General features: G+C 33.6%; 2 protein-coding genes and 1 long non-coding RNA gene across 4 annotated transcripts in view; 1 reads left to right on the top strand and 2 right to left on the bottom strand.

Annotated features, from left to right (window-relative positions):
* Positions 1-10,210, bottom strand: part of LOC145248275 (zinc finger-containing ubiquitin peptidase 1-like) — a 44,232-nt gene extending 34,022 nt beyond the window's left edge. The window contains exons 1-2 of the mRNA XM_080110145.1: positions 9,201-10,210; positions 230-309 (exon numbers count right to left, since the gene is read on the bottom strand). Of these exons, the coding sequence (XP_079966271.1) occupies positions 230-309; positions 9,201-10,077 (957 nt within the window). The 5' untranslated portion in view covers positions 10,078-10,210. The remainder of the gene's footprint in view (positions 1-229; positions 310-9,200) is intronic.
* Positions 10,211-10,379: 169 nt separating this feature from the next.
* LOC145248281 (uncharacterized) lies at positions 10,380-18,717 on the bottom strand. Its single transcript, XR_013863354.1, has 2 exons — positions 18,580-18,717; positions 10,380-10,424 (listed from the first exon to the last, which is right to left on the bottom strand). It is a non-coding gene; the product is annotated as an uncharacterized LOC145248281 (long non-coding RNA).
* Positions 18,718-19,142: 425 nt separating this feature from the next.
* The window catches only part of LOC145248279 (UPF0389 protein GA21628-like), a 38,019-nt gene continuing 33,479 nt past the window's right edge, over positions 19,143-23,682 (top strand). Inside the window, exon 1 of one of the 2 annotated variants that reach the window (XM_080110152.1) lies at positions 19,143-19,374. In XM_080110152.1, coding sequence (XP_079966278.1) covers positions 19,248-19,374 — 127 coding nt within the window. In that variant the 5' untranslated portion in view covers positions 19,143-19,247. Of the gene's footprint in view, positions 19,375-22,794; positions 22,896-23,682 lie in introns of those variants that run through there. The other variant, XM_080110153.1, reaches the window with a different exon arrangement.

Here is a 23,682-nt window from a genome sequence, read left to right as displayed (position 1 = left end):
TATTGTTTCTTCCTTTTCCCCTTTGCAAAACTCAATCATGTTTTGCAAAACCAAAACAAAAATTTCCTTCTACAAACCAAATCAAACACCATGAATAAATATTTAAAAATATAAAGAACTTGAAGCATAAAACTTTCTACCAAAATTATTGGATTCGGCATTAAATAACCTGAAAAGGATTGATATGCCGTAAAAACGTATCTCTCAAATGAGAGCTCAATATAATTACCTGAAGTTTCTTGAATTCTTTTTCTTCTTGTTCAAATTCTTTCTGAAGCATCTCTGCAATTAACTGGTCATTTCGTTCAGCTGAATTGACAAAAACGTTTGATTAAACTCAACTTTCTATCATTTATTGTAAAAAAAAAAAAAAAAAAAAAAATAAAGCTTCAACAAAATTATGTTACAAAACACAAATAATAACTAGACCACATGTCACCCCTTGGGTCAGTATTTATATATTAGCTATACCTACCCTGTAACCATGCTGGGGTGGGGGTAGGGAACCACACAACACTGCTTCAAAAGACCAATTAATGTAATCAGTCTGTCACCAGCCCCAGAACACAGGGGCTATCCTTATCCTTGTGGCTACCCTTTTATCTTCGTCTAGTGATCAACCCATCAAAATGTGACCAGACGCTCACTGGAAATCACTGCTCTGATGCTCAGATCACACAAAACGCATACAACCCGAAGTCTGTGTGACAATGCTTTTAACATGCTGGCCGTTCATTGTCAGTCACCAAATTGAATCTCTTTTTGTAGGTGCTGCTGGTATATCATTTCTCTCCATGCAGCCTGGTCTTGGTTGTGATGTTGGCGCTATAAATAACTGTATTCCCAAATCAAAGCAATTCAATAATAACTTGGAGATCATGAAAATAATCTAATATATAAAAGGCTATATGTCTGTCTGTCTGTCTCCATATTTTGTAAAAATAAAAATAAAAGTTGCATGGTAGTGCTAGGGGCCCTCAAATGATTGGATTTTTTAAGGACCATTCTTTTATGGATCCTTAGCCGATTAAAATATTTTTAAGGGGTCAAAAATCGGTCAAAATTGAAAAAAAAAATTGTTATACATTTTGTACATTTATTTTAGTTTATTTTTAACTTTTAACCAGTTCATATGCGTGTCATGTTGGTACAGTGGTAACATCACCAGCTTTGAATGCTACAGTTTCGGTTTCAATTCTAGCTGATGGCACCCCAAATACTTTTTCTTTTTACTTCTGAAAACACGACTCTATAATAATATATACGAAATCTGGACAAATCAAAATATCATATTAAAGCATATTTTATGCCCGGGCAAAGTCAGACGCCCCCTACCGCTGCTAGTTATTGCAGAAAATATTTCTCATATAACTGCAATAGAAAAGTTAAACTACTCTGGGATTTTTGGACTCAATTCAACATAAATTGTTTCAAGATGCACAATCTTTCAACATAAATTCTTTCAGATGCTTTCTCGGTTAGAGGAGGAAGAGGTAATCTTCCACTTAGCTCCTTTTTGGGGCTAAGTGGAAGATTTCCAGCCCTGGGCGAGAGCCCAAAAACCTGACCTGCCTCATTAGAGGCCAGCAGGCAAACTGACTCTATTTGCCAAAAAATGGTCTTTTATTAAAACCCGTATCCCCCCCCCCAACCCAATCTCTGAGATTAACAATTCCTTCTGTGTCATTTGTAGAGTACTCCTTTTTCTCTTTTACCTCATCTTTTTTCTTAATCTTCTTTTCTTTTTGCTTTCTTTCTTCTAAATCTCTTTTTCACCTTCTTTCTTTCCTCTCTGAACTCACTCACTCTCTTTTTCGTCATTCAAGTTATTTCCTATCATCTACAAACACATGGCTTACTACTGATATTTCTGTGTATGTCAATCCAGACACTGTGTCACCTAAATGTCTATTTTACTTTGTTAAGAGATTAATTTTTTTCCACAATATCTCAACAAAAAACATTCTATTATTTCTTTGGGCATATGTGACTTTGTGAGCCAGTGTTAATACTACCAAACACACCTAACCTTTAGCCTGTAAGCAAGGTAATTTGATGCTGCCCAGCACATGAAAATAGTGTTATATCTGGTATTGCCTGGGATGCAGTAAATTTTAATTTATTTTTTTATTTGTTTACACATTCAAATTTTTACAGCAAACGAAGTAAAATTTTAGTTGTAAGGTAGACAACTCTTACATACAAGCAGGGATACTTGGTGTTGCCTTGGGCAAAAGTGTAACATATTTCAATTAAAACTTCTATTTTTCTATCCATCTCTCTTTCCTCCTCCATCTCCCCAATCCTCTTTTTCTCCTCCACCCAGCCTATTCCTCTCTAGTTGGACACACAGAAATCTCTCCTTTATGTAATAGATTCCTATAAGAATGAGTCAGCATATATAACACCGAAAAAAAAAAAAAAAAAAAAACTGTTTCTTACAAAACATGGTCCAGTTGATCCTCAGAGAATAAATGAATTTTTCTAAATTTTAAATATTATTCATGCAATTAAGAATATACCAACAGCGGGTGTTTGTTTTGTAGTTTTTGACTTTCAGCTGAACACCCAGACAACTGCTCTTTAAGTAATAGATTCTTCAAGCAAAAATAAGAGTTATTCCCCTTGCTGGTTCTCATTTTTCAGTGACTATAAAAAAAAAAAACCCAGTCATTTGGGCCGGACTAAGTAATTTTTTAAAAGTAAATTGTAACAAAGTACATTATTATATTGCCAATAACATGGCACAACAATAACAAGTAAAGATTGGCTAGTCAAAAGCAAAGTTTGATTTACCAGCCTAAATGCTATTTGGGTCTGACTTTGAAAATCCGACACAATAACTTTATATGTTAGATTAAATATATAATTTAATAACGTCAACATTAAATGATGCTTTCACAAAGATTTCAAACTCAAAGGATTTTACAAAGTCAGAATACACTGTGATATCATAATAGATTGTCCTCTTTCCTTTATCTCATTGTAGTCATACGATACCCTCCCCTTTTAATTATTTGCATCATTTCATTCCTCTCACTACTTCTCTTATCATTAGTGTTTTATCTATATATTAATACGATAGCGTATGTTATCTTGTGTGTCATGTTTACATCTTTTTTCTTCCAAGTGATTGTTGTTTAATTGTTATGACCTTTCATTTCTTGGGATGAATAATTTTACCAAGAATTCTTAACGAGTTTTGGTTTCAATTATAGCCGATGGCACTCCAGTCATTTATTTTTTTTATAAATAATTTTACCAATCAGTCAGTAAAGGATGGGAGGAATGACATATGCAGCACACCCCTCAGCTTTACCCTTTAAGCAAAGTTTTCTTTGAAGCCAGGTCTTAATCAATGCTTTACTTTATAAGTTTTGGTTTCGATTATAGCTGAAGGAGATAAAGTTTTATATAATATATATATATATATATATATATATATATATATATATATACTTTCTTCATAAGTTTTGGCTTAAGCTGATGCACCAAAGTCATATGGATATATGTTTTTTTATTTTGGAAATCACAACTTTATAATATACTAGCGGGGGTACCCGGCGTTGCCCGAGTGTTTGTTTCCGGGACGGGGGGGGGGAGTTTTAAAAAATGTTATGGTAGGTAAGTAGGAAGGATCAAACCCGGAGTCATGAGTAAAAGTAGGAAAATAAAGTGTGAAAAAAAAACAAAAAAAAAAAAAAAACATCTGCAACGTTAACAGTTCGGCCACCAAGAAAAGTCCATTCCAGTTGTTTAGGAAAAAAAAAAAAAAAAAAAAACTACGGTAGGTCGGCGCGAACGTGAAAATATAATGTGTATTGTCCAGCACGCTAACCACTACGCCACAGAGCACTGCAGCTTAGTTTAGTGATTTTAAATAACTTCACATGAAAGAACTACGAAGCCAAACCGGTGTTCTCTTCTCAACTGTTCCTTGTGAACGATCCCCAAACGGTATTAAGTGGTGGCAGGGGGAGGAGGAATTTATTAGAGAGAAAATATTTTACCACTTCCATTGATCTTAACTGATTTTGGCCGTGACTTCTCAACAGAAAAAGTATAGAAATCTAAGATTATCGGGGAATTTGAGAAATAATAAGCCTATAACACACCTCAGATATTGTTCTGCCGTTTGTGCATATTATATTTGCATGAAATATCTTGATTTTTAATCCTATTAATGTCAAAATCAGACAGAAAAAAATGAGTTCATTTTATTTATATAGAGATAAGAATCAATACAAAATTGACTCTATAATAATATATATGAAATCTGCTTAAACAAAAATATCATATTTAAGTGTATTTTACGACCAGGCTATGCCGGGCATCCCTGCTAGCTTAGATAAATAGTTCTGTAGTTTTAACAAAAGAGCTACAATAATATCAATAACGCTACTTGCAAGATCAAAGTGTAATATCTGTTCTTCAGATGTAGCACTTCCATTTCTCGTTCTCTTTCAGTGGAGGAGAAGTCCTTCACGACTAAGACAATTTTTATTTTTGTACCTTTTCTCCACGTTAAAAAACGACCCTGGTGTCTAACTCTGTCCCGTGGGGAGGCATTGTAAATAGCTACAATAATATCAGGGCGTCTCCATTTATGTTGAACCTCCACAGAATGCCAACATTAATATATTACATATGAATGGAATTTCCACAGATCTTGCTAGTTTATATTATACTCCCTTCCTCCCACCATCTAAAACATCCATGTGCAGATGAAGTGTACATGGTGACATTCAGGCAAAAATAACACCAAATAGATTAAATGTGACAATGTGGATTAAATTAAACTTGGGACTAAAATAATACTTCTATCAACTCTCAGTATTTAGCAATTTTATAAATTAAATATTCATCCAGCAATACTGTACAAATTTTCTTATAATCTTCATGCCAAACATTGTCGAAGGCTTTGGATATTTCAAATGTTACCATCCTAGCATCACCTGTCTTTACCATTTGTTTTAATTTTCTTATCACTTTGTTTTTCATGCAGATGGGGCATTCTACCAGATGCCAAACATTCTCCCATTAGTTTAGCTACTCCAACCGAGAGATCTTTTTAAGATTCTAACTGTCCCTTTAAGTGCTATTGTTTGTATTTATTTTGCACTTGGTTCACCAAGTATACCTTTTTTTTTTTTTTTAATTTTCTTCCTTTGAAGATTGTAACGCTGGGTATGGGGCAGCCAAACCAGCTGCCAACATTGCCCTGCTTTTTATTGAAACCAACCGAGAGCTCTTTTTAGTATCCTCACTGTTCCCTTAAGTGCAATTGTCTGGATCTCTTTTGCACTTGGTTCACCAGGAATATTAGTTAGGTAGAACTTTTATACCCAGTGTATGGTAATACGTGTTCAGAGATGAGCATTAGGATATCTGCAGTAAAATGAGATTGCCTAAACTGATACTGTTGGCCAGAAAGAAGTTTATCATTTTCAAGATGATGGACTATTGCTAGATCAACACTCCAAATATTTTAGCCAAGACCAGGAAGAGACTTATAGAGTGATAATTTTGCACATCTATTCATTACGGAATTCTTGAAAATTGGTAGCACAGGAAATTCTCTAGCTATTAATTTATTAATACCTACTGTAAAACTTTTACAAAAATCGTGTGTGATTTTTAATAAGAGGCTTCCAATCCCCACTTTGAATAAAACTAAAATAAACATAGTGTGCATTACCCAACCTTATGTTTAGCAGTTATGTCGCAAAATTCAGAAAGATTGGTTAATTTGTTCCGGAGCCAATCTTACACATCCTTCAGTCTTGGACAGACTATGGATACCCAGGACGGGTTGCTTGCGCGTGAAATTTTTGTGGCAGGAGGTGCACAATCTCCAACCATACCTCTCCTGAGACGACATTGTTAAATACCAGTGGCAAGTGAAGTACAGAATGACTGGAAACAAATGCTGAGATAAGCGGAGAGCACATACAGCGCCTAGAATTCCCAAATGGTCATCCATCTGATACTAACCAGGCTCAACGTTGCTTAACTTCGGTGATCTGACGAGAACTGGTATGTCAATGCGCTTATGCCGCATATACAAATACATAAACATACACAAATAACTTTAGATAAATGGTGATTAAATTTGATAAATGTAAATAAACATAAGACCTATAAGACCTATAAATGGCATAAACATAAGACCTAGCAGGCCACCCGGCATTGCCTGGTCGTAAAATACACTTAAATATGATATTTTGATTGATGCCGATTTTGTATTTATTATATTATATTGGACCCAATATATAGTAATGATTTACAAAGTTAAAAAAAAAAAAAAAAATGACTTGTGTGCCACCACTGAGAATTGAAACCAAAATGTTTAGCTTACAATTTACTTTTTCCTTGGACATTAATGTCTGAGCTATGAAGACATGTTTGCTGAAAGGCTAAAATTTAAAACATGAATTAATAGCTATTACATTATGCATGCATATTTGTAATGCCGTCATGTGACCTTCACCTGGCAAATTCCATTTCTTTAATTTTCACTTTTGCACCAATTTTCCCCCGGCTAAAACCCAAATATAAAGTTTCGCATGGGTATGAATACTCTATATATTAAGTTTCATATCTGTAGATGAAAAACTGACAAAGGAGATGGTAGGAAAAATTTTTTAATCAAATATACATACGCATACATAAATATATATAGAAAGAGGTTTGTGTTTACTAAATTCTTTTTACACAAATATTACGCAAGTATAAATCATGTAGAATATCTGCATGAATATGATTACACGTAATAGTTAACTAAAGATGATCATCCCATAAGAAAACCGAAAAAACTAATAGGGAATTAATTAGAATTAATGTTTAAAAGAATATGCAAATTAGCTAGATCTTTTGCAGATGAATGCAATTTCATGACCCATGTCTAACAAAGTTGTATTTTCTTTTTAAATAAATAGAAAAAAAAAAGGTTTTTAATATGAATATCAATACACAAAAATGAATAAAAAATAATTTATAGGAGTATAGATTTTTTTAAATGTTGGTGCTTATTTTTGTGACTCAAATAAAATATGGCTGTTCAAAATAAAATTTCTAAATACACTTTCTCAGTGAAAAATATTAGTGTGCACCAAAAGTTACACACAATTTTCAAGTAGAATTTTAGTAATAAATAAAATTCAGTTTAGTTTAGGAGTGAATCCTGCACATACAAGTTCTTGATGAGCCGTTCCCCTTAAGTAATCCAATTTACCAAATTTCCACTACTAACAATTATTACGACATTGTCCCATTGACCACTGTATGCTTATTAACCCTTATCCTTGAGCAGCCTCCAGCCCTTGATAAGTGGTGACTCCTTTGTAAAAAAAAAAAAAAAAAAAAAACATACAAACACATAAACATATACACATAACTTCATATAAATGGTGATTAAATCTAATAAATGTAGATTATCGGTAGGAGAAGGGATTTTTTTAAATTTAAAATGTTGGTGCTTATTTTTATAGAGACTCCAGTAAAATATGTCTGTTCAAAATAAAATAACAGGAAAACTTATGGATTATATTTATCAAATCAGGAAAAAAATAAAAATAGTGTACAGAAAAAATATGGAAAATAAGTAAACAGAATTTTAATAAAAAAAAAAAAAAAAAAAAAAAAAAAAAAAATTTCTTTACTGTTCACAAAACCTGGACCACAAGCCAGCGTGTCGTCTTCATATTAGAAGAATCTGGAGTCTAATATGAAGCCACTGCACAGTCTTGTTGTTTGGAGTATGCAAGTTTCCAAATAATAAATTAATTTTATTTTTCATTAAAATTCTACGCAATAATTTTTGGTGTCCATTAATATTTTTCACTGATAAGCATATCCATAAGTTTTCCTGTTATTTTGATTGTTGTTGTTTTTTTTTTGGGGGGGGGGTTAACAACATATAACCCTTTTCAGATGATTCAATGCTGAATCCGGTAATTTTGGAAAAAAGTTTATGCTGCAAGTCCTTTATATCTTCAAATATTTATACATGCCGTTTTAGTTTGGTTGTTTAGTTTAATGGCATATCAACCCTTTTTTGATTCAATCATTTTGGCAAAAATGTTTATACTTGAAGTTATGTCTTCAAGTATTTATTCATGGTGTTTGGTTTGATTGTTTCGTAAAGAAAAATTGTTGTCTTCGTTTTCGCGTTGCAGAAAATGATTGAGTTTTGGAAAGGGAAAGGAACAAAACAATTAAAAAAAAAATCAATTTAGGATTCTAAAGTAGGACAACTTCTGGAGTGAATGTGGTATAATGGTGATTGAAGATTCTAGCTAGGAAAATGGTAGGCAAATCTTAAGTACAGTAAAAAGAATAACCATAGACTCCTCCCCATACTTTTGAATGGCCTTGTGCCCGATTTGTCTTTTGAGAATTGTAATTATTCAGAAATAAAATTTTACAATGTTCGGTGCATTTTAGATCAGGAAGCTGATATCTTCAGACAGCCTAATCTGATAACACTGGACATTTTGTTTTAATCTGCCATATTTCATGTATTCATTCTTCTGCGACAGTTCTCCTCATCTTCATAGATATTGCTGTTTCACTATGTTTCGGACAACTCATCCTCTAGTCTGCTTGAGTAGGATTGAAACCACCATCTTCAGACTATGCTCATCTGGAACTGTAGAGCCTTCGGGGCCCGTGGCGCAGTCGATAGAGGCATGGAGTCTCTACAGTTCCAGGTGAGCATTGTCTGAAGATAGTGGATTTAATCCTACTCAAAGCAGGCCAGAGGATTAGTTGGCCAAAAACGTGGTGAGAAAACAACAACTATGGAAGGCAGCAATTACTGGGGATACAACCACAAGACTCAGCATTCCTATCCCATTGCAGCTAATCACGTGAAGAAGGCCAGAGAAGGAGTCGGCAAAAATGTAGTGAAATAATAACAACTATGAAGATGAGGATAACAGTCCACAAAAAAAATACACAAATTATGAAGCCTCATCTCAAAAGATTGGAAAAAAATTAAAAAATATATAATACGATATTTCATTTGGGTCTCAATATAAAGAAGCACCACCCATTTTAGAATAAAATATATTTTACGTTATTTATTTGCAAATTCAATACATATTACAAATAATTAAAAGATATTTTTGGAGAAAAAGTGAGAGAAAATAGATTTCGGTCATCTATTGCCTCTCAACATCACCATCAAAGATTCTTACCTTCCACATTCTCGGCTAAATACTCTGGCAGTGATGCAACAATTTCATTGGAATCAGAAGCAGAATCATTGTCACTGAGCAGACGATCACCGCAGCCTGGCACTTTGATAGAGGCGAGGTCCGAAATCGCAGCAGACACTGGTTTCACCGGGGAGTCAAAGTGATCCCTGTTGATATGCACCTGTAATTCTTCGGTGGAGTTCAGCTGCCGATTGCAGATGAAACAAGTGTGCAGTTTCTCTTTATCCTTTCCCTGGACCTGCCATTCGTGTGAGCTGCTCGAAAATGCCGCCTCCTCCTCGGGCTGACAATCAAAATGATCTTTGTTGATGTGGACTTGCAGATCCTTCGCCGAGCTGACGGGAATGTTGCATATGAAGCACACATAGAACCAATCTTTGCGCTGGGGGCTCGGCTCACCAACGCCAGTGCCACTATCAAGAGAAGAGGATTTCACAAATGGGTTCCTCGATTTTGGCCCGGAGCAAGCGACGGATGTTTTCTTATTTTGGTGCAAGTCTTCATGGGAAGACTTTCGGGAGAGTAAATCTTTTACCTTATTGCGATTCAGAGAGATATTCCCCGTCCCCTGATTTTGATTTTCATCAGCAACAAGACTAACCCTTTCTGTGCTCGTGTCAGTTGAAACACATCTTGTCTTCAATCTGGCACCATTGTTACCATTTAGCAAAGACTGGGTATTCTCAAGGTTGGTCTGGATATCAATGTCCATCGGCCTTGACACTTTGCTACTGGATTGACCATTTACGGAATTCATATTATCAGAGTCTGCTAGGCTTGAAGTGATAAACTGCGAACTCCCAGCATCCGAAGGATGGTGACAGGCTGCTTCAGGAATAATTTTCTTTGAATCCATTTTATATTAAAAAGTGGCAATTTTTTTTTTTTTTAATTTTAAGAAAAGAATCTTTATATATTCAAAAATAAAATAAAATAAATTAGAAGATTCATTTAGAATTATTTTGTTTATGTTTGTTCAATAAAAACATCACATCAAGAATTTAAAATGTTTGAATAACATCTTTTAAAGCAGCCGCATATAGATTAAAGACAACAACAGAAAAAAAAACAAAACAAAAAAGTTCTTAGAAGTTACTTCATTTGAAACTGCCAAATCGTAACAGAATTGATAAATTGAAGGCGACCAATTTTTTCCAATAACATTATCATATCCGTCATATTGCTTCCGTCATGTTTTCTGTCCTGCAATTAAAAGTAGAAAAAAAAAGAAATAAAAACAAATTAAAATGCAAGTTTTTTTAAAAAAAATATATATATATTTTAAATTAAAGATCACTGTCCCTATCAATCATTCAATAAATTTTTTTAAAGGCTTTTTAAATCGGAGACTGTTATCCCTATCAATCATTCAATGTTTTTATTTTTAAACAGTAGTTTAAAATCAAAGATTAGTATCCCTATTAACTATCCAAGATCTAAGCTTGAAAATTGAAATGAAAGGTCGCTGGAAAAATGGTGGGATCATTCTACTGCTCCAGTAGATATCTCACTGCTGATGCACTTTTCTACCTGTATAAGAACCAAATACTTTCTAGGATGGAGTACTGCTGTCACATCTGGGCAGGAACTGCTAGAAAGACCTTATCCTGCCTTAATTTCGTAGCCTAGTGGGGGATGCCCTTTTCTCTTCCCTGCAACCTCTTTCCCACAGAAGAGACGTTGTGAGCCTGTCTCTGCTTCATCGTTATTTTCATGGCAAGTGCTCATCTGAGCTCCAATCTATGCCCTACCCCACCGTTAAACTTTCACAAAAACCACATATCTAGCTGAAACTGCTATCAATAACTTTCCCCGCTCTTTATCTGTGCTGAAACCTAAACGTAGATTCCATGACGAAAGCTTCTTTCTTAGAACTGCACCCCTATGGAACTCTCTTCTGCTTTCCAGCAGACTATAATATAGTTGTCTTCAAGTCTAACGTGAACAAGTTCTTGTTGAACTATGCCCTTAAGTAGGCACCGCCAAAACTGGGGGGGGGGGGCAGGTAAGTACTTTTTGACGGACCGTCTTTTTAAAAATCTACCAAAAATCAGGTAAATATCCAATCAATATGAAATTTTCAGCGATTATTAAGAGAAGAATGAACTTTATAACAGTGTACTTATTTTTCATAAACAATATTTATATATATATTTTTTTTTGCTTACAACCCCCCCCCCCTTGTTTTGAGGGGGGTTCCAAATATGCTTAAAATAATCATCTGAAACTGAACAAAACATATTGTGTTGTTGTAAGGGACGGGATTATAAATTTAAAAAAAATAAATAAACTTGTTTGCATACCTTATTTTGATGTCTTAATATCAGAACTTCGATTGTGTTTAATTATCCCGCTTTTGAGTTTTGAAGTGTGAAATTCGGTGAATATGTTAAGTAAAATAATTAATTTAAGTTAAGCAAAACAAAAAAAATTTTTTTTAATATTTATATGAAAAAAGCCATTTTAAAATCTTTGATAAATAAATTAACAACTTCTTTTTAGTGAACCGAATAATGCATGACCATTATTAAACAGGGCATGCTTTGAAGAATCGATACAAAAAAAAAAAAATTTGATAAATATTGTGCCCTTTGTGTTAAAAATATCATTATTTTTTCGATCAAGTTTGGAAACGTTTGCTGCCTTTCGACTACGGTGGACCAAACGCGCTAAAATAATTTTTTTATTCTGCTTTAAATTGCCCCCCTCCCCATTTTGGAGAGCCTGGCCCTCACACACATATACATTAAAAACCAAACTCATAAAAATGATCACCCATCTGGTACTGGCCAGCCTCAGCTTAATAATACATTGAAATTTTCATCACTGAAAAATAAGTTTTTTTTTGGCCTGTTTGGTCTTCTGTAGTTTTCTTTTTATCAAGTACAAATGTAAACAGTAATCAAATTGACTCGAAGTAACTGGTTGCCTATATGAATAAGTGGAATTATTTGAAATCCAGGTACTTATATTATATTTTTGCATATTCTCATAGAAAATCACCCTAAATCTTAGTTAGACAAGAAATAAACTAATTAATTCCTTCAAAAACCTTCTTTTTTTTTTTTTAACTATTTATATACGTTTTTTGTGCAAAACAAAAAACGACAATTGTTAACTTTTGGGGAAAATTTAACATTTAAAATTTAATTAAAAATAGTAGAAAAAGTTTTACATTATTCTGCTTTCTATATGATAAAATTCAGGGTTTTATCTTTCTGGAAAAAAAAAAGTTACTGAGAAATAATGGATTTTAATAAATGTAATTTTGTTTTAAAAAACAACAACTTGATTTTTCGGCCATTTTTGGCGGTGCCTACCCTTAAGTAATCCAATTCACCAAATTTCCACTACTAACGATTACTATAATATTGTCCCATTGACTATTGTACACTCATTAACCCTTATCCTTGAGTGACCTCCAGGCCTTGATAAGTGGTGACTCCTTTGTAAAAGAAAAAAAAAAGAAGCTAACTGGTTGCAGGGTTGTTATCAGTGAGTTAATTCAGCTCGGGCTCAATTATGTTGTGAGAGAAATATCAATTCAGAAAAACTTGTATCCGACTCATATGATCCTAGAAGAGATAAAAGACAAAACAGAGGTCATACTAATCACTAGGGCTATGACAACAGCATATTCTTTTCATTGTTTTGACTCTCGAGTATATATCCAACAGTTAATCAACCGAGAATCATATCACTCTATATATATATATATATATATATATTTTTTTTTTTACATAGGCATCACCACTTATCAAGGCCAAAAGGCCACTCGAGGATAAGGGTTAAAGAGTATACAGTAGAAATTGGACAATATAGTAACCGTTAGTAATGGAAATTCGGTAAATTTGTTAACTTATATGGAACGGCTCATCAAGAACTTTTTTACGTTAGACTTGAAGACAACCATATTGTAGTCAGCTGGAAAGCAGGAAAACAGAAAACAATTCCACAGGCGTGCAGTTCTAAGAAAGAAGCTTTGTTCATGGAATCTACGTTTAGGTACAGATAATGAGTGGGGGGGTATAAAAACAATACAATACAAGAGATCAAGGGATACACACCCAAAGGTCAAAACAATGAAAAGAATATGCTGTTGTCATGGCCTACTGATTAATTTGGATGTCCAAAACTTTCAACAAGGCCAGCCATCATTTTATTTTAGAGACTGCCGGTTTTAATCTCGGATATGTAAAATTTGTGGATTTGTAAAAAATGGATTTCTGGTTCACTGCGTTAGAGCAGGAACTGTTTGTCATAATGGTTGAAGGTTATTGTCAATATTTAGTTAATTTTTTATGCATTTAAATTACTCTTTCTACCATTACATATATATTTTTATTTTTCCGGTTTAGATAATGTATATTTTATTGAGATAAATTAATAATTAGATATCAGACATAAATAATCTTAATACATAAAAAATTAATTAAATAATGACAACAACATCTTTATTAGGTGTTGTTTTACAATGTTTCGGCTAACTATTCCTCTGGCCTTCGTTAGGTGGTAACCGCGACGGATAGGAACTTTGAATATCCTAACTGCATTCTCAGCAATCACTGCCATCCGTAGTTGTTGTCATCTCACCACATTTTGGCCAAGAAAGCCTCTGGCCGGCTTTTGAAACCACTATCTTCAGACAATGCTCATCTGGAACTGTAGAGATTCAACGTCTCTATCAATTGCGCCACAGGCCCCGAAGGACGATCAAGGTTGGATTTTTTTATCTTATAAATCCACGTTTATTTATTATCTGATCTTCCATGGTCGGGTCTGTACCGAGGTGTATATATATATATATATATATATATATATATATATATATATATATATATATTATTTTAATTGGAATTCATTATTGAGATGAGTATTATTTATATTTATTTATTGCGGACTATTATTCTCATCTTTATTAGTTATTGTCTCACGACGTTTCGGCCAAATTAATATAAATAATACTCATCTCAATAATGAATTCCAATTAAAGTAATATATTGGCATCAACGTTCAACCATTATGACAAACAGTTTCTGTTGAAAGTATTTTTTTGTCAATCGCAAGAATACAGTTGCTTGCAAGTTATGTTAAACCATCACATCAAAGAGTGGCAAATTAGCAAAAACTTTTACAACGATTAATATATTAAACCATCTTAGAAATGTTCATTAAAAAGAAGCAAAAGTTGCAGATAATAAAAGGAAGAACAATGAATATTCAAGGACCAACATTTCAGAAACAAGTGGCAACAACTACAAGCCTCCAGTGAAACACCAAACTACTATAGAATCAATATTGGACAAAAAGAAAGTTTGGGATATTAATGTCCACAGGTCACAAGAGATCCAAAGGCTTGTTAGTATAGGTGGTAATGTGTATGAACCTACGAGGAACAAGCTGTGTCCTGAGAATGGAAAAACTGATGTTTCTACATTACAATTTAAAAGTATTCAACTAAATATTGAGGGGACTGAGAACAGAGCAGGCAAATAGCAAGAACGGAAGAGGAAATAGAGCAGTAGCAGTTGTGGAATTTCAGTTTATAGTTATTTACTTAAGGAATTACAATTTGTACCTTGTAATTGGTTTGTAATTTCTTTTTTTCTTATGTAATTGCTTAATTATATTCATCTAAGAACTGGAAATTGTACTTCGTATTTTATAATTTTATTTAATAAAGGCTAAAGGCCATAATAGTGGCCAGAGACTTAAATGTTAAGTTAAATTAGAAGTTATTATGTTACTGTGTCAAAGCTATCTCACGAGTCACTTGGTGGTGATGAAATCATTTAAATTTAATAGGAAAGAAAAAAGTAATTAATCGGGCAATTGACCGATTACCAATTAATCGCCAAAGTGGCTGATTCGGCCGATTACCGATTACCTGTCGATTGATCAGTACACCCCTAGTTAAGACTTTGCTTTAAAGAAAATTTTGCTTAAAGGGTAAAGCTGAGGGGTGTGCTATGTGTCTTCCTTCCCATCCTTTATTTATTCATTTTTTTTTTAAATTTTCTTCCTTTAAAGATTGTAACGCTGGATATGGGGCAACCAAACCAGCTGCCAACATTGTCCTGCTTTTCATTGAAACCAACCGAGAGCTCTTTTTAGTATCCTCCTTTTTCCCTTAAGTGCAATTGTCTGGATTTCTTTTACACTTGGTTCACCAGGAATATTAGTTGGGTAGGACTTTAGGTTCTTCTTCATAAACCCTGTGGCATCTTTACACTCACTTCAACCAAGGTTGCAACTCTCTCTCTGACTTATTCCATATAACTAAATCAGGTTTCACAGCAGCATTTTCCTTTACTGACTGGCTATACTTATGCTGCCTGTGACCTGCTGAAAAGAGTCCTCTGGCACCTTCATCTGGCGATGAGGGTCTGTATTCAATGTTTGTGTGAAGGAGGCTAAGGGTTTCTCAACTTGACACCAAAATACCAAGAGACTATCCACCCAGCAAGTCAAACTTAAAGAGAAGAAATTGCATTGAATACAGCAGCTGAGAGCACCCTTTCCATCTCATACTTGACCCTTCTATCAAGACCCGTTGAAGACCAAGGGACAATTCTTCAAAGAGTACCAAACCATGTTCAAAAACTTTCCTTAGTCCAGTGACCTTTTAGGGTCTTCTAGACATGAAACTTAGTCAGGGATTATTAAGGGAAGCAGTTTTGAGTTCGCTCTGATCTGGTGATTAACCTGGAACATGTTAATGCTCAATATCATACTAGCCAGAGGAAGAGTAGAGGACTTGCTAGAGCCCTTACTGCAAAATGAAGGCAAAATAAATGCGCTCTCTTGCTTTCTTAAAATACCGTGAACTCGAGCAGTACTGGAAAATGACAACTTGTATCAATCCCGAGCATTTTCTACTGTTAACCATATCTTATGCAATCGACATTGGATCGTCATGGGGCAGAGACAGAGACAAATAGGGTTTCTCGTGATCTTGGTCATAGTGTTGATGGTGGCGTGACTGTTAAATTAAGTAGATGGCCCTTTAATCAGAATCTTAAGCACCAGCTTAAATTCAAAATCAGATGCAATAGAAAAAACAATTCATTTTGGAAAGACAACATCTACTTAAACTTCATCCTGTTTCCTTCTCCCACTTAAATCCCACTCCCATTTAAAGATGGGCAAGCTTGTTTTTGGTTCTGAAAAAAAAAAAAAAAACAGCGGGCAGTCTATTCTTTCGAAAAGGTTGGAGGATCTTATGCATTATGTTTTTTTTTTTTTTGTTCCACTCACCGCTGCCAGCAACTTCCAGGCAGGTTGAACCGGCTTCCTCCAAAGGAGGGAGTGTCAAGGGAATATTAAATTCACAAGCAATCCCCGATCGCATATAGATTCCGGATAGAGGAGATTACAACGTTTTTGCAATTCTCACATGAGGTGAAAAAAAAAAAACAACCCAAAAAACGATTTGATTCAAACCGAAACTACAAAGTCAACAATTCGTTTTTCTATATTTACATTTAAAAAGGTTAAAAATAACTTACTTCAGAAAAAGATAAATAAACAACGTACATACTATATTTGAATAAATATCGCTTTAAAATAAAACACACACACAAAAAAAAAGAACGGTATTTTTTACGACCTGCCTCAGCGTAGTATAAACACTCCCAACCACCCCATGTTAAGAACGGCTTTCGGAATAAACAGCCCCCCCAAACCTCCCCTTGTTAAGAATGGCTTTCGAGGTTGGGAGTGTTTATTCCAAAAGCCGTTCTTAACAGGGGGGAGGTTGGGGGGTGTTTAGAATACACTGGACACGTCGTAAAAATTTACCAAAAAACTTATTCAGTTGGGTAGAAGAGTAACTTATCTTTGCCTTTCGAAACATTTATTTGTTGCGTTTCTTTTCGTTTTCTTGAATTCATTGCAAAATGTTATTATTAAAATTAAAAAGACACTCCGACATTTTAACATCCCCCAAGCAAATTTAGAAAAACATTCTTAACGTGAGAAAAGGGGTGATTTGTTAACTCTTGTACCGACGGAACGCCTAAAATGAAAACAATTAGCTTGTTTGGGACTACTGCACTAGTGCACTGCACTAGTGCACTGCACTGCACTAGTGGCAAAGCTTTCTTCGTTATCATTATAAAATGTAAATAAATAAAAATGGTCACTTCTGAGAAAAGTGAAAGTACAAAAAGCACATTTGATAAAAATTATCGATTATTATATTGTCCAATTGACTGTACACTCTTTAACCCTTATCCTCGAGTGGCCTCTGGGCCTTGATAAGTGGTGATGCCTATGTATATAAAAATAAATAAATAAATAAATAAATAACAAGCGGAAAATGCATCTATGAAGCGAATCATCTTTTAAAAACCTTAATACTTTCGATTTGGTTCAGCAAAATTTGGTTTAGTTGTTGTCGTAAATTTAAATATGACCTAAGGTCACGGTTTAGTTCGGTTCAAATTTTGTAGAAGCACGGAAAACATAAACTTAAAAATTCGGTACTTTTACAGAGAAGCTAGCGTGCTATTTATTTATTTATTTATTTATTTTTAATAGTATTTTCGGTACTAGTGCAGAGACTCTGCAGTCTGCACTGCAGAGTCAGAGAGTGATCCGGATGTAAATAATAACGTTATTTAAAAAGCCATTCTTAACATGGGGAGGGGGGTGTTTTGTACCTATTCTATACTTCAACCTTACAATTGAATAAAAACATATAATAAAACTTTAATTAAACTTGGAAATACGATTTAAAAAATAGCGCGGATCACTCTCTGCTGCACTAGCACCTATTTTGTTTACCGTTAAGTGAAAGAGTACAGAATAGTTTAAAAACGCCCTCCCAATGTTAAGAATGGGTTTCTAAATAATACTATTTCAGCAGTGCTGAAATTCAGCACGATAACTTCTCTGCATAAGTGTTAAAAATTCAGTCATCTTTTTTAATTAAGTCATTATTAGTATTAAATAAGAAAAAAAAACTTACAATTCAAATAAAAAACAGTCTGGATATTTTAAAAATGAAAACTTATTTTTTTAAAACATCAAATGAAAAATAAAAAAAAAGTTTTGTTTTTTTATATATAAACCCATTCGAAGCTCGCATTTATAATAATATGTAATATAATATATAATAAAAAGAAAATAAAAATTAACAATTATAATAATATTTATATATATATATATATATATAGGTAAAAATCAAAATTACTTAATATAATAATAGTTAGTCCCAGAAATGAAAGATTAAATTAAGAGTCGGGGTTAATGCTGTAAAAAAAAATACGTACACTGAGATTGAAATGATCAATTAGCTTTTAAATTTTACAAGAAGTCTAAATTCATCATTATTTTAAACGTTATTGTAACTTACATTTTATCATTTGATGTGGTCAGCTTTTTGCTAAATCTGAATCGAAAAGGAAGCGAATACTCTTGTGTATTTAAGAACTCCATTTGTTTCGTTTTTGATTTCGTGGATAAAAATATCCGGGTTGGATTTTTGTAACAATGGGGACGAAAATTGAGTCGACACCGGTAAATTGTTTACCTCCTCCTCCTCTTTGGGATTCCTCATTACTCCTCCCCCTTCGTTCATTTCTCATTACTCCTCCTCCTTCCCTCTTTCATTATCATCGTCATTCTCTCCTTCTTCCTTTTTGTTCACTTTCCTTCTCACTCCTTTTTCTCCCTCAGTCATCCAACCTTATTCCTCCTTCATTGTTCATCACTCCTCCTCCCCTTGTTTATTATTTATCACTCCTCCTCCGTATCTCGCTTCTTCCTTCATTATTCATCACTCCTCGCCCCTTCCTTGTTTCTACATTATTGATCACTCTCCTCCCTCCCTCCCTCCCTCATTATTCTTTACTCCTCCTCTATCTTTTAGCATTCGATTCCTCCTCCTCACTCCTTATCTCTCCTCCTCCCTCAATCAAAATCACTCCTCCTCACTCAGTCAATGGTTATTCCTCATCCTCCTCGTTCTCCTTCACATTTTCATAACATTAACCAGACTGTTATTGCTTTTCGTAATTCAAGATGTTTTCGTTTGCGTCCAGAAACGCCAAGCAAATAATTCAAACCAGCAAACCCATTTGCCGCAAATATGCACCCGTTCAAGAAAATGTTTCCGTCAGCTCACAGTTTTCAACGGGAATTCAAGGCGGTATTTATTAACACATATTTATTTTTATTATATAGAAACACATATTTCTGTATTGTTTTTGTTTATTTTCCTTTGTTTTTAGCCGTTATTGGCTGTCCAGGGTCAAGGCTAGAATGACGAACGTGAGTGCGCGAACGTTGTTATTGCAGACATTGTTTTTATTTTATTTTTTTTTCACTTTACTGTACAAGTACCCGTCTTTCAAATTTAATTGAAGTACTTATGCAGAATACGAACTGAACTGCGCTATGTTTTTTTTTTTTTAGATAGGATTTAACTTGAAAATCCAAGTATCTTATTAAATTGTCAGGTGAAAGTAGTAAATAGTTACAAAACTACATCTCCTCCCCATGTTAAGAATGACTTTCGAACAAATAACGTTATTAACTCAGTACGATCCGTATTTTGCATAACTGCTTTAACTAATTCACCTAAAGGTAAAACCGCAGTTTAATGACCTGAACATGTGATTAAAAATTGTTTGTTTGTTTTTTTTTTTTTTTGTTTTTTGTCTACCAGGACCAGGTGTACAGGCGATAAATATTTCATTTTGTTGTCTTTTGTGGGTTTGTTTTACAATCCACAGAGATTCAAAAAGTGGTAAAAGAAATCAAATATATACAAATAAATATTACTAAAGGCAAGATAAATTACTCTTCTACCTAACTGGGGAGGTATTTTTAGTGTTTTTACTAAAATGTAAGACGTTTAATCAGTTCGAAAAACAAGCAATTTCAAAGGGTACGAGATCACAATAAAAAAAAATGGGTAAATACTTTAACTACAACAAAACACCGACCAATAAAATTTTACGTAGTTTTTGATGCTTTTTTAAAAAATTAAGTTTTTACGAGCGATTTACCAAAAAAATGACCACAATAATTTATGTGGCTATTTTTTTTTTCCTTGTGATCGTGTACCCTTTGAAATTGCTTGTTTTTCGAACCGATTAAACGTCTTACATTAGGTAAAAACGCTAAACTTTTCCAGATAGGTAGAAGAAGAGTAACTTACCTTGCCTTTGGTAACATTTATGTTTGATTTTTTTACCACTTTTTCGAATCTCTGTTGATTGTAAAACAAACCAGTTTGTTAGTTTGAAATAAAAAAGGAATATCTTCATACCCACAAAAGTTAGCAATTTATGTGTGTTATTTTTAAGATTACAATACTCAAAATGCTTCCTCGTTTACTAATGTTGAACAAAAACAATACTTATCGCCTGTACACAAATTTTCATCGCATTCTGTTTTAGCCACTAAATTGCGTTTATTTTTTTTTTTATTTTTTTTTTTATTTTTACCCACCTAAAATGTTTTTGTTTTTAAAGAGGGAGGGGCATGGCATCTCATATTTTGATTAATCTTCTCGTCACGTCATCAACTTTTAAAAGAAAAATATCCTCCAGGCGATACGACGAACGTAGTTTGCTGTGATCTGCATAGACCAGACACTTGCCGCGGCGATAAATCGAATTCTGAACACGCATATGCGCGCAGAAAAAGGACACGCTTTGACGAATGGGTCTAAGTGCGTCAAGAGTTGGATAAACAAGGAATAACTACCCCCTCCCTCCCCTCATATCAACCTTCTTTCAACACTTTTGAGCACCCTGTGTTTGTGCTTTTAACATTCCCGGGAAATTGTTTTTGTTTTAAGAGGAGTTCCGTTCACGCAAGAAACGGATAATAACGCAACCCTAACCCTCCCTACACCACCTGACTAGCCAATGTTTTGAATGGCTTTTTAAATTTGCCGGGATGTTAAAAGGCACAAATTCAAACATTTTCGTTCTGTGCTGGCGGGAATCCTTCTAAAATGAAGAATTCTTTCTTTTTTTTTTTCTTTGCCCAAATTCCTGAACTGGCCCTTTTTTTTTTTTTTTTTTTTTTTTATTGGGGCTGAATTTTCCGCACATTTACATCTCGGTATCTAACTTTGTCCTCATAGGGAAGCAAGTAAATATTAAGGACGCTAGAAATTCGTTTTTTTTTTTGTTTGTTTGTTTGTTTTTTTTTAATTAAAATTATTTACATTAGTTTTTTTTTCTTCTTTTTATCTGATCAATTTATTTCAAATATATATTAGAAAGAAAAAAACTAATTTGGGTAGATTAAGTTTGAAATCTTTTTAGTAAAGTTTTTACCAGTGAGTGCGATGACTGAGTGATTATGGTCTCCGTTCAGTCTTGACAAACAACGAATAATCCCCGTAAGGGTTGGTTCGCATATAATTGTGAAGCAAGGTTTGTGAAATAAACACAACCACACCTTTCCTAAATCGACCCTGCAAACGGTGCCAAAATAAACTTGGAGCGCATACAGCACTTGGTATTCCCAAATAATCGTCACCCATTTTAAAACTGACCAGGGTTAATGTCACTCAACTTCGATGATATATACATTTAAAGCATATAAATTCCATTATTTTAAGGTTTCACGTGTTGCTCCCTCCTCCCTAAAGTAGTTAAACCTAAGGATCCTAATCGATTTTTTATAATCGATATAGCCTTTTATTAGTATCCTTCGATGATTTTCAACCGACGTCTAAATGCCCCCCCCCCGTCCAGAGGTGGGGTGAGTCTACAGAACCTAAAGCCCACGAAGTTTTGTTTATTCAAATCTGTGCATTTATTAAAATTTTGAAAGATTTGTATTTTGTCATAAATATAACGAAATTGATTCATTGTTAGTTTCTACTTATACACTTATGTTACCATGCTGAAATAACGTAATTTAGAAAGCCATTTTTAACATGGAGAGGGAGAGGTGTTTTGTAACTATTCTGTACTTTCACCTCACAATTTAATAAAAAGATACCGTAAAACTTGAATTTAATTGGAAAATATTATTTTTTTAAAATATCACGATAGTGCATAAGAACCAAAAATATTTAATCAAATTATGTTTTAGGCACGTGCCCAGTTTACGCATCGTGCTAAAATACTAACGTAATACCGTTATTATTTAGAAAGCCTTCCTTAATATATGGAAAGGAGATTTTAACTATTTTGTACTTTCACTTAACAATTGAATAAACAAGACACCCTAAAAAATTAATTTAACTTGAAAATCCTATTAAATTTTTTTTTTTTTTTTTTTTTTTTTTTTTTTAATGATTCGTAAACTGCGCAAGTATCTTGCTTTGTTCCCCATCCTAGAATTGCGAATTTTGGGAAAATATTTGCTAAAACAAAAGTTTTTAGTTGATGCAGAGGTGACTTTCCTCCTTAGTATTGCATTTGAGGGGGGGGGGGTAGATTTTTCCCCACATAAAAAACCGACCTTGTGTTTGATTCTGCACTCGTGAACACGTGAATATGCACACAAAATGCCCCTTTCCCCGTTTCTTTCTTTCATTTTTTTTTTTCATGCTTTTTTATTTTCTTTACTTTTAATTGCCGCCATAAATAAGATCGGCACTTATGGCGGCAATTAAAAGTAAAGAAAATATAGAAAAGTCTGTGTGACGTAGGTACAGAACGAAGATGTCATCTTCCAAAAATTACGTAAATCGATCATGTAATTTTTTTGTTTATTTATTATTTATTTATTTTTTTTTTTTTTAATATTTTTTTAGAACTAAAAAAAAATCAAATCTATGATTTTTAGCGATTTAACTATTAAATTGCATTGAACATAAGACTGATTTTTATTTTTAATCTCTCAATTTCAATTTGAGTTGTTCCCCCTTTTTATTTCATTGAATTTCGTGATTGCCGACGAAAACATTACGGCTCGCTTAGTCGTAAAATTTGATTTTCTTAAGTAATAATAATTCTCTCTCTCTCTCTCTCACACGCACACACACAAAACTACTTGATCAAATTGTGATTTTTGGAATGTTTCATTTTCATTCCATCCATGACTGATACGTTCATCACAGACTTTTATGTATTTTCTTTAATTTTAAATGTCACCAGAAGTGCCCATTAACCATGTTTTTAGTAAATAAGTTTTAGCAATTTTCATCGTATCTTGACAAGTTGAGAAAGAGGCTAGCTAAGGAAGAATGGGTGACGATCGTGCAGTATAGTTAACAGGGAAAAGTTATGAGAAGAAAACGCAATAAAATTTAATCTATCTACTCGCAGTCGATCATTTTTATTTACAAGCCTTCGAAGTCAAACTCAAACTTTGCAAGTCGATAGAAGATAGAATTTCTCTTATTTAGTAAAAAATTATTTTTTGTAAATTTCTTTTCTTCGTCTTTTCCCCCCAACTACACATGATGAATGATAATTTGAAAGATTACAAAATAGCAAATTTAAGTACAACTTAAAAATTATTTTAATTGTTAAAAGATGTT

Source organism: Euprymna scolopes, chromosome 26 (genome assembly GCF_053919585.1).
Source record: "Euprymna scolopes isolate OS-2025 chromosome 26, ASM5391958v1, whole genome shotgun sequence".
NCBI classification, from domain to species: Eukaryota; Metazoa; Mollusca; class Cephalopoda; order Sepiida; family Sepiolidae; genus Euprymna; species Euprymna scolopes.
Note: the sequence above shows the minus strand (reverse complement) of the source record. Positions and strands in the feature narration are given on the sequence as shown.